We start from the raw sequence: 12,287 nt of genomic DNA, 5'->3' as shown, positions 1-12,287 counted from the left end.
GTTATGTACCCAAGAGTAAATTTTGAAATTTCAGACTTGCCAACCCTCCTGATTTAACTGGGAGACTCCCGATTTTTCATCATTCTTCCTGATCTCCCAATCGCCGGAACCGATCCCCTGATTTTCAGAGCAGTTTCAGTAATTTTCGTATTATTTTAGACTCTCACAAGTTTCCGTGTCCTATGGATATATGGCTGGTTGATAGTAGTTCTAATAATCACAACCAGATAGCAGTACAGGGCATGGTGGCCAGCCATGTGCTCCTCTTTGGTCTTCTTCTTTTATGGCCGCATAGGATCACTTTAGTCAGTCTATCGTTCAGGTCTCTTTGAGGGGATTGTTCAGGCTTTGTGGTCCTCTCAGTACGTCTTCAGATGCTCCGATCTTCGTGCCCTTTCATCAGTTGAAAATATGTGTGTTGTTGGTTTGTTTCTTGTAAGGGTATTTGTTTTCTTGAGTTTTGCATTAAATTTTATCTTATTTGTGGTGTCTTCTGTTGTAAGACCTATTTCTTTCAGATCCTCTCTTAATTCTCTGATCCATTTACATCCTGTTGTGGTATTTTTTGAGACGAGATTGTATTGTACTAGTTGTTTCAGAAGTCTCGAATCCTGCATACCCATGATATGTCCAAAGAATCTCAGTCTCCTCTTACGCATAGTATCTGTAATGGGTTTTTGCTCTTTGTACACGACTTTGTTCGGTATTATCCGTCATTGTTCATCTTTCTGGTATTTTTTGTTGATGCAGGTTCTTCCAATCCTCCTTTCAATTTTCTGAAGTCTGTCAGTCTTTGATTGTTTATTCAGGTGGAAAAGTGTTTCTGCTGCTTATTTAGCTTCCAGTTTTATAACTGTGTTGTAGTGTTTTATTTTTGCATGTATTGATAGACGTTTCTTTTTGTAGGTATCCCATGTTAATTTTTGTGGTTTAGCTAATCTATTTGTTCTTGTTTGGATTGAGATTTTTTCATTTAGGTTATGTGTTATTACTTCTCCAAGATATTTAAATTGAGTTACTATTTTGATTTTATTACCATTTATGGTAACTTGTTTTAGTTGTGTTGGTTTTTAAGGCATAATTTCTGTTGGTTTTTTTTTTTTTTTTTTTTTTAATGATATTTTGAGGCAATTTTATTTGCAATGTTTTGAAGTTCTAATATCTGGGTTTCTGCTTTTATGTCCACTGCTAGTAATGCTAAATCGTCAGCGAAACCCTGGCAATTTGTTTTGATTTTTTGGCCAATCTTTATTTTTGGGGGACATTTCCTAAACCATTCCCTCATTACCATTTCTAGAGCACAATTAAATAACAGTGGGAGAGCCCATCTCCCTGCCGTCATCCAGTTTTAATTTCAAATGTCTCTGATGTTTCACCCCTAAACTTCACTTTTGATTTGGTGTTAGTGAGAATCAATTTTATCATGTTTATTAATTTAGGATGTAGTCCAAGGAGGTGTCTTAAAATTTTAAACAGAGATTCTCTATGGATGCAATCATAAGCTTTCTTGAAATCTACAAGTGTTATCACCATATCTCTGTTTCTTCTTCTGGTATAGTCCATTATCAACTTATGACTCATGATCTGATGAGGGCAGCTCCTCCAGGGTCTGAAACCTCCTTGATATTCTCCTAGTTCTTTCTCAAGTTGTAAACTTTTCCTATTTTGGATGATTAACTTTGGTCTATAATATAGTCGAATACCCGAATAGCTTAATAATAGGAAGTGACGTCGCAAGCGAGTAACCTAACCTCAGAAGTAGCATGCCATAGACGTCCACCCGGGGCAGGACTTGTGTAAGTGCTCGTGTTATGTCACGTAGTAGTGCTTCTTGGTTGTATGACTATTTGTTTTGGCAAAATGACAAAAAAGCAATATGATGCAGTGTTTAAAAGTTTTTATAGGGTAGAGTTTCCATGTTTCAGTGAATCCAGGAAGGGACCAACGTTGACATTCTGTACTATATGTAGGTGTGATTTTTCATTTGTGCATGGCAGGAAGTGCGATGCACTCAAACATGTGCAAACGAGAAAACATAAGGAGATTGTCCAGTTTGTAGAAAGAAACCAGAAACTGAACTTTTCATGTAAAAACCAGGATGTAAATCCTGTAACGAATGCAGAGGCTTTGTCACTCGTGCTGACCACACAAGGCCTTTGTTTCGCAAAATGTTTCCTGATTCGGAAATCGCTAAACGATGTAGGTGTGCTGGAACGAAAAAACTGCTCTCATTAGAGAAATGTGCATGGAAGAAAGGGCAAAAATTGTATCACATTTGCAGACGATTGCATTTTCTGATTGCTACTGATGGTAGCAATAAAAGCGACTTGAAAATATATCCTATTATTGTAACTTTTTTTTTTTTAAAGCCTGAAGTCAAAAAAATTCAGAGTTGTCTGCTCTCTGTGCCTAATTTAGAAGAGGATGTTACTGGAGCTAACATTGCCAATCTTTTGCTCTCAACTTTTCAGGAATTCTGCATTCCATTAAGAAACTGCCTAGCTCTTGCTGCTGATAATGCTCCAGTGATGGTAGGATTAAAGAACGGTGTGGCAAAATGTTTGAAGTGGGAAAATAGTAACATAATCATCATAGGCTGCTCTTGTCACCTAATTAATCTTGCTAGAAGGGTTGGCGTGCTTGCCTGTAAATGTAGATGAAACTATAATTGATAAATTTTATTATCTGGAAAGGAGTGCAAAGAGGGAATAAAAGTTCAGAGAATTTCAGACTTTACACAATACAGAGATCAGGAAAATTCTGAAGCATGTCCCTACTCAGTGGTTATCACTAAGAAAGTGTTTAGATAGGAATTTGCTGCAGTGGGACACTGGTTACTTTATTCAGGAGCAAAATTGTGAGTAAGAATTCTCAGAGGGGAATTTTGAAGTCTTACAAAATTTCTAAGCACAGTCTAAGTGCAGATGTGTCTTGTTTGTCTGAAAAGGTCATAACATTTCACCACACTCCTCAGTTGAAAGGAAAACTCAGTCATCAGTTTTACCCAGAAAGAAATGAAACTACTGATGACAGTATGAGGTATGCTTTGTCATGTGAGGAACGACTGTTCATATTCCTTTCATCAAATTTACATAAATCTTTTTTGTCCTTTTCTCTCAAGTTTTATGGATATCTTTGAGAATCCAAACGTAGCTCTTCAGTCAAGTATGCCGCATGTCCACTTATTGAAGTCAAATTTGGAGGAACTATTGAAGAATGTGATGGCAAGGTTTGTGAAGCCACATGTCACTAAAAGTTCCTCTTTTCTCCTTGATGTAGATTATCATACTCCAGCAAGTCAAAAGGATGATTGTGATCTGATGATAATGAACTCCGTGAACTCTGGTGAACACTTTGAAGTAATATGAATACCCGGGTTCATATTAACCCTCTACTGCATGAATTATTTTTCGTTTTCGTTTGGTGAAGAAAATTTCAAGCTTTAATGTGAAAAATAAAATAAAAATACGCTATAGGTTTGCGTCTGACGAAGGGGCGTGTCTCGGGCCGGAGTATCATAATAATCAAGTGAGGGTTGGTATTTTGCATCTTGACCTAATTGAATTTCACGGAAAACATGACATTTTTGCTGTTGGGTATTTTATAAGCCGTCATCTTCAGTACTGTCACTCAGACGGTCATTACAACTTTCAATGTGTACACTCAGACAATGAGCACGTGGTTCAGTGTTTACAGAAAACTCGCCGTTATCACACCAAATAACACTTTCACTTTCCCCTTCCTCACTTGTTGGGGGAGTGAATTCCTTATCTGAGTCTTCATCATCCCCTTCTTTACTAAAAATTATTAAGATATACAGCCAGTTCGTCATCGTTACCAAAAATAATTTCTCCCGCTAGTCGCCATTTTACTCACGCGGCATGGAGATCGTACGTTGTAGATGAACACGGACTTTAGAAATTTAATGCATGATAATGAATGAATTTACGCACTATCTAGCGACGTAGTTAAAATCTAATGACAATTCTCTATGAACTGGACACATAAAACGTTGCAATCTCATGGCCCAAGTTGTACAAACTCGTATAGAATTGTGCGCTATCCAAACAGCGATATATCGTGGTTAGCACTTTACGCGTATATACGAAAGAACGATACATCGTTGTCTGGCTCTCTACGGGTTAAACATGCAATCGAACCATAAGATGTATTCATTTGACATCAAAAATATGTTCTTGAATATTCCAGTATCAAAAACGATAAATCTTAAAGAATAATCTACTTAAATATAGTAATTTGAGTAGGCAAGAGATAGCCGATTTTATTAATATTTTGGAATTCATCACCGCTAATAATTACTTCACCTTCAACGGCCAAATACATAAACAGGGAGGTCTTCCTATGGGGAATTATGGTGGAAATTTATATGGATTTTCTTGAAAATAATATAATCAACGACATTAAAGGAATAATAAGCTGGTTGAGATACGTAGATGATACGTTTACAATAATTGATCATAGCATTACTAATGGAGAGGAGGTATCAGAACAGTTGAAGAATATGGATTCACAGATTAAATTCTCTTTCGAAAGTGAAAATAAGAAAGCGTTAAATTTCTTTGACATTACAGTTATTAATGACTCTAATAAACTTAGGTTTAAAATATTCAGGAAACCCACTCAAACAGCGATTGTAATTAGACAAAATTCCGTACACCCGGCAGCACATAAGAGAGCCTCCTTTTACAGTATGATTTACAGAGCTTATAATTACCCATGTCAGAAGTTGATCGTAAAAATTTATTGGATACTATTTATTTTATAGCAAAAAGCAATGGGTTCAACAGGTAATTTGTGGATAAAATTATTAGCAAAATTGAGAAGAAATCATTTTCAACATTAACCAAGGATACCAAAAAGGAAGATAGTTACGCCCTTTTCACCTATAGTCACAGTAAAATATACTAAATCACGAATGTTTTCAAGAAACTTAATATGAAAGTTTCTTTCAAAACAACCAATAACAACGCTCATCTTTTCTTTAATCAGTACACTATCAATAACGGCAATAGCAAATTTTACAAGTCAGGTGTTTACAAATTAAAGTGCCAGCAGTGTTCCGCCAGTTATATTGGGCAGACAGGCTGCAATTTTAACATAAGGTATAATGAACATGTTAATGCGTCAAAGTACGGCAGATTCTCAGCATTCGGTTCCCATATGAATAGTACCAATCATACATTCATGGGCATACAACAATACCTTCAAATTCTCCATTTATGTGAGAAAGGAAATTACTGAATATTTTAGAAAATATTTTTATAAATATTGATTAAAAATGCAACCCGATTTATAATCTTATTGAGATATCGGAGGAAATCAATATACTTTTTGAGGAGTTAATCAATAAATTCTTTTCATGAAGGCGCGCGAATAATACTTAACCTTATGCCTCTCCCCTTATATCAAACTTCCCTCAACCTCCCCTCACAGTCAGTCCTCAACGACCTTCGAGGACATCACTCAGTTAGCTTTAGCACTTGTGGTGGAGTAGTTGATGTAGGGCGGGCAAGGAGGTGAGTGACCGGATGGGCACTTAGTTCACATTTTAATTGAATTTATTCTTTAGTTCATTCATATTTTTATTTTTATTTTTTAGGCCCCTATCGTCAAACACACCATCAAGTTCAACTTACATCAACAGTATAACTCCACCTTCTAATCAAGAAAGCTGTTTTAATGTGGCATTACCATCAAACTGTTTTATGTACAATATGCATGTAATTTTATTCGCACAGCCACCCACGTTTTATAATTGGTCAATCCGGTTTTATTTTTACAACAATTCAGTCTGTGATTTTAATTGGACTTCCTGCTTCATATCATGTTCATGCCGCACCATTTTAACATTCAAGATTGACAAGACGCCATCACGCCGCGTCACAGTATCCAAAGATTTTTTAAAAAACTTATTTCAACGTGTCCTCAATTTATTTTTAATGTTTTGAATTTGTGACTGAAGATGTCCAAGAAGAGGGCGAAACATGTATCACGAGTATAATCTAATGTCGTCTTTTTAATATAGATAATTACAGTATTGTAAAGGTGGAATTATAAATTCAAATTTTCACAAGTTGGTTAAAAAAGAATACGGAATTTTTAATCAGGAACCATGTAAAATGAATACCAGAACTAATTTGTGTGGTTTAGATTTTCAACTTTTTATCATAAGTTATTTCAAGATCTTAAAGAAAATTTCTCATGTCATAACAAAAGTTTTCTCTTTCTCAACAGATACATCCAAGGAGTTCCGTGATGTGATACGTAAGATGCTGTCTCGCGATCCGTTATCTCGTCCAACTGTAGAGCAGTTACTACAACATCGTAGACTGAGGTTGCTTCAGATCTCAAGATCATGTCTTTATGTTCCTAATCAGATGGTGAGATTGAATTTTTTTTCTTCTTTCCCATGATGTAGTTATGAATAAGTTCTCTCATCAAGGCCTTTCTTATTACAGGTACGCACTATTAAACATTGCTACTGCTTTACTAAGAATGCCGTTTCAAACTGCGGATTGATTATCAGTCAAGCGTTGGGATTCTGGAAAGGCCGATCTGGTAAGGTATATTTAAATATACAGTATTAAGATTTTTAAACTGTGTATTTTATGTGAATTTTAAGGTGATAAATGAGAGTTTGCATTTAACAAACTCCCATCTCAGATATATATGTTCTTGATTTAAAATGCAATCTAAAGTATACTTATTGTAACATTAATTTTTGTGTATATCAGAATGTTTTTAATCTCTCTAAAATATGTCTCTTATGGTAATGTGCATTGTTCTTCTCTCACAGATCATCATCATTAGTCAGTGCTACATGGTGACTGGCATTACTTCCGTTTCATTCTTTAATGTCTTGTTTCTTAACCTTTCCTCATATTCATACTCTCAGAGAAAATATTGTTATGCCTGAAAGTCAGACCTTAGTCTTCGTGAGGTAAATGGTTTGTGTTTTGGCTCTTGTGAACCTATGATTGCTGGTTTGTTCATAGATTAGGTCGGTATCATATCAGGGCATTTCCGTTTACAGCCTATGGGTGATAGATCTAGTAATGCATAAACGAACTTCTGGACAAAATATTCGTTTGTTGGTATTTTTAAACACCATTTGTTGCTTTCACTTTTATACCATTTCACAGTGTGTGAGATGTTCTGGAACATGTTAATATTACATGAATAATTCAGTTTCAGAATGAAACTAAATAGATGTAGAATACTGGAGTTATTGCAGATTTGCCTACTTGCCTTCTAAAGAAAAGACTGATTATCACAACAAGTGACAGGCAGCAACTTTCTAGAAATGTAGGGGGTTTTGCTCAGTGCTGAGAACAATTCTAAAAATGGGTATTGTAAGTATGATTTCATTCTAATTATGTACTTTTGCTATATTACCTTATTTCTTCACATATTAGGTCCCCGTTTTTCTTTTCCCACTTTTAAAGCCGCAGAAAGTAAGATGGGGTCTCGTCTGATATGTGAGAGCCTCCCATTTCGTACAGTGAACATATGAAGACCTTGGTGCAAGAAGGTGTTAACTCTTTTAGATTTGAGTTTTCTTTATGCAAGAATATTTCAACTCAGTTACTTTCTTATAGTATTACAATTCTCCAGATGTCAGCAGAGGCCGAGATATTTGCTTTGCGGATAGTGTTATAGCTGAAAAGTGCTATTTTGTTACATGGAAGAAGGTGTCAACAGTTTTGATTTCGGAAGAAGGTGTTAACTCTGGAAATCTTCTTAACATGGCTAGCTGGAAGAAGGTGCCAACAGTGTTGATTTCGGAAGAAGGTGTTAACTCTGGAAATAACACATTCTTGACATGGTTAGCTGTTCTTGTTGGTATCTACTACACACATACATAGTTGCCTTCATTGTTTTTTCCCACTTTACCATTTGCAGTAACAGATTGGAATGAGGAAGGAAGCTCGTTAAATTAGCTCTAGATATTCTTAATGATTCAAGCGAAAATGATGTTAAGGGTGCCAGTGCCAGCAGCATTTCTGTAGAGAATACTTACAATAATTAGTGAAATGGAACCAATGTTAATGAAGTTGAAAATATATCAATCTCAGGTGAGAACATGTAATACACACTCCGTGGTTAAAGTTTGCCTCTCAAGATCATATTTAACCAAGGATTGGATTAAGTAAGATGATACTAATCTATATAATATGTAAAATAAGAGTTTTGTCTGTACATTGCTCAGAATTTGAAAAGAATGGTATTTCTGTATCGGTCATATCCATAGTAACAAGGAAATGCACTTTTTACTTTTCCGTAATTTCTGTCTGTCTGTCTGTATGTACACGCATTACGAGAAAACTGCTGAAGATAATTTAATGAAAATTGGTATGTAAAGTCGGGGGATGAGCTACAATCTAGGCTATAAATCATTTTACTCACACTGAGTGAAATGGTAGTTTAGGGGAAGGCCTAAAATATAATTCTCAAATATTTATTAGTGGTCCTATCGATAAATACTACATAATTAAAGTTACACAGAATTAAAATTCTGGTCATTTATGTCATACATTGTTACCGTACTGGCTTTGATAAAACAGGTATTCATGAATTTGTATTTTTGTTGCCAAGTCCATATCAACGTCGAGCCACGAGAAAATGGGTTAACAGAATTTAATGAAAGTCAGTATATAGAATGGGGGAATAAGAAACTACAGCCTAAGTTACAAACAATTTTTTTTTGCCCTGTATGAAATTATAGTTTAGGGGAAGGTGCCTAAAATTTAATTTTTAAATACCTATGTAATTGGTCCTATCGAAAAGTACTACATAACAAAGAGTTATAGAGAATTCAATTTCCGAACATTTATGTTTTATTCAATTTTACTGTACTGACTATGATAAGAGTGGTATATTAGAGTCGGAAGAAAACTAAATGTGAAGGCCTACAAGATTGAAAGCGCATAACATCGATCAACAATAACGTTACATTGACCATTGTTTGTGGTGATGTTCTTTGTCTCTTATGCTGCTGCTCAACTCCGATAGATGGGATTACTGCTGCGTACCGAGTATAACAGCCTTATGGCCGGTTCTACCATCTGCTGGTAAAGTGGCTGGCAGCTGCCCGGGAGGTAAACAACCTGGGGGTGTAAAGCAGCTGGTACTTTGCATTGCGTGCAAGCACTGGGTAGCTACCAGGAGCTAGAAACCGATATACGGAGTTGGCTAGACTGGTTTTCAACGACTTCTCGCTTTCAATTTTGCTGCTATCTATCGTTAGATGTATGAAGCTCATTTCGATTGTCTTATTTTCCTGTGCTTGCATCTGTTGATTATCTTCAAAAAGCCTAATAAGGGGAGTCTTAAGAGTTATCGACAACGATTTTTGTCAAGCTTTCGTGATTTTAATCTATGAGCTTCAAAATCAATACCTAATTGGGATTAAAATCTCGAGATTACATTTTCTTATGTCAGTTATAACCTATCATGTAAGGCAGCGTTTTTGGAAAGTATTCTCGTAGTAGATTGGTCAAGTCGCTCGCTCTGTAATAGAAGGTACGCAGGTTTTCATCGTTTCTAATTTACATTTTAAAAAATATTTTCGTTCCCTGCCATTGTTCTTAACTCTTTTTCACTTGCTTCCATATACGTATATACACCCAACCTCTTCCTTACAGACTTTTTGCCTTTGAGCATTCTATCTGCAGGCTTCTGTGAATTGATTAAGTATCCCACGATGCTCTATTTGCAACTAGCTCTATGTGACCTCATTTAGTTCCACATGCTCCCATTTATTTATAATGCATTTCATTCTAATGTTTATGAAGATAAAGTTGGAAGGTACCGTACTATTAAAGAACTAATCGGGGTAAATATCCATCATAGGAAGAGGAATTCTGGAATGGGATAGTTTCCATTTACAATAAGACTATGTAAACAACTGATAGGGAATCTGCTACCTGGGCGACAGTCCTATACGGTATGCTATATTAATTGTAATTTCACTTTCTATAAGTAGCACACACATATAAAGCATTTTCCTAGTAGACATAATATTGTGATTAAACATTTCAGTGAAATATGTTATTAACAACGTATGGAAAGAGGCATACAGATTAATACAACGCTAATAATGAAAAGAAAAAAGATTCCTCATAATGAAGACTCGAACCTGCAAACCTCGTATTATGAACTGTGTGCGTTGGCCATTACGCCTCGAGGTACCTTGAGGTAATAGGAATACATAGAAACAAGTTATACCTGGTGTTTGAAAACTGAAAAAGTAGAATATTAAATCTCATTTGAAATTATTTCCGAATAGGTTTTGATTTTATATCCTTTTAGAGTTTCTTTGCGAGAGCTTGACGTATAAAATGTGTTCCCTACGCTATCAATGCGAGTGGCTGGTGTGACCGTTGCAACTCTAAGGAAGCATTGATGTTCAAAATCCTGCAATACAATATCGATCACTGTTACAGTATAATGCTTTTTTCAGTATACTAAGCTAATTTGAGTTGTATGTCACAACTAATAATGTTCAGCTCTCAAAACTTGCCCGACAGGTAAAGTCTTATCGGGTTCTCGAAGTGGCCGATAAATTACGCGGAGGGCAAGTTACGCGCTACTTTAACAGTAGGTGGTAGAACCGGCCCTGACTGAATACTGGCGGGAAATAGCTGGGGAGTTAGAAAACTTTCTTCTTTAGCATGTCATTCCTCTGGTTCATACATTTTCTGATACCGTTCTGCTGGTACATAACTCACTGGTTCATCATAGTATTCCAGCTATTCGATCCCTACTCTGACGCGGTTTTGAATGAGCAGTGTGCACTCTTAAGGCAGAGGCTCACTTAGTAGTAGCGATATGACCTGGTCTAGAATTACAATTTAGGCATATTCCAAATTATAGCACCACAATTACTAAATAAATCAAAATTCAACCCTAAAAAGAGCTTCTTCCTCTTCACTTTTATTAAATTCTACTAGCTTTCCTAGAAAATATTAGCTCCATCTACAGCATTACAAATATAAGAATATTATAGCTTGGAGTGATTCAGCCGTTGGTCAAAATAAGAATTTTCAGGTTGAATATCTGTGGCAAGGGAAAGGGAAAATAGAAACTATTCAGCACAAATTTCCAGAGGTTGGACATACATTCATTGATTCTGATCAGGATTTTGCAATAATAGAAAAGGAAGTAAGAAAGAGGGAAAACATTTACAGTGTTGATGAATACTCAACATTAATGGCACAGGCATGGAAAAAGAAGCCTTTTACAGTAACACAAATGAAAGATAAGTTCCTTAATGTACGTGCTCTATCAAATGTGCTAGGTCTCATTGACAGGTGTCTTTGAAAGATGTTAAATGGATGAAATTGGAAGAGTTTGGAATTGTAAGATATAGGTAATCATTCAATAAAGAGCCTGAATGCACCACAGTGGATCTAAAAAAATACAGAAATTCCAATGCACAAATCACGCCTGATCATAATTTAGTCCTTGCCAATACTTGGTTCAAACACCACAAATGACGGCTTTATACGTGGACGAGACCTGGAGACACTGGAAGGTATCAAATAGACCTCATTATGATTAGGCAGAGATTCAGAAACCAGGTGTTGGATTGCAAAACATTCCTAGGAGCAGATGTGGACTCTGACCACAACTTGTTGGTCATGAAATGCCATCTGAAGCTGAAAAAATTGAATATAGGAAAGAATGCAAAAAGATGGGATCTAGACAAGTTGAAAGAAAAGAGTGTGAGGGATTGTTTCAAGGAACATGTTGCACAAGGGCTAAATGAAAAGGCTGAAGGAAACACAATAGAGGAAGAGTGGAGAGTCATGAAAAATGAAGTCAGTAGGGCTGCTGAAGAGATGTTAGGAAGGAAGAAAATATCAACTAAGAATCAGTGGATAACTCAGGAGATACTAGACCTGATTGATGAACAAGGAAAATACAAGAATGCTAGAAATGAAGAGGGCAGAAAAGAATACAGGCGATTAAAGAATCAAGTGGATAGAAAGTGCAAGGTAGCTAAGGAAGAATGGCTGAAGGAGAAGTGCAAGGATGTCGAAGGTTGTATGGTCCTGGGAAAAGTAGATGCTGCATACAGGAAAATCTAGGAAACCGTTGGAGAAAGGAAATCTAGGTGTATGAATAGTAATAGCTCAGATGGAAAGCCCCTTCTAGGGAAAGAAAAAGCAGAAAGATGGCAAGAACATATCCAACAGTTGTATCAAGGTAAAGATGTAGATAATTTGGTTCTGGAACAAGAAGAGGCTGTTGATGCTGATGAA

General features: G+C 36.1%; 1 protein-coding gene across 1 annotated transcript in view; it reads left to right on the top strand.

Annotated features, from left to right (window-relative positions):
• Positions 1–12,287, top strand: part of LOC136863639 (membrane-associated tyrosine- and threonine-specific cdc2-inhibitory kinase) — a 197,811-nt gene that overhangs the window by 115,042 nt on the left and 70,482 nt on the right. Inside the window, exons 7-8 of the mRNA XM_067140004.2 lie at positions 6,256–6,401; positions 6,480–6,579. Coding sequence (XP_066996105.2) covers positions 6,256–6,401; positions 6,480–6,579 — 246 coding nt within the window. The remainder of the gene's footprint in view (positions 1–6,255; positions 6,402–6,479; positions 6,580–12,287) is intronic.

The sequence above is a fragment of the Anabrus simplex genome, chromosome 2 (assembly GCF_040414725.1).
Source record: "Anabrus simplex isolate iqAnaSimp1 chromosome 2, ASM4041472v1, whole genome shotgun sequence".
In the NCBI taxonomy this organism is placed as follows: domain Eukaryota; kingdom Metazoa; phylum Arthropoda; class Insecta; order Orthoptera; family Tettigoniidae; genus Anabrus; species Anabrus simplex.
Note: the sequence above shows the minus strand (reverse complement) of the source record. Positions and strands in the feature narration are given on the sequence as shown.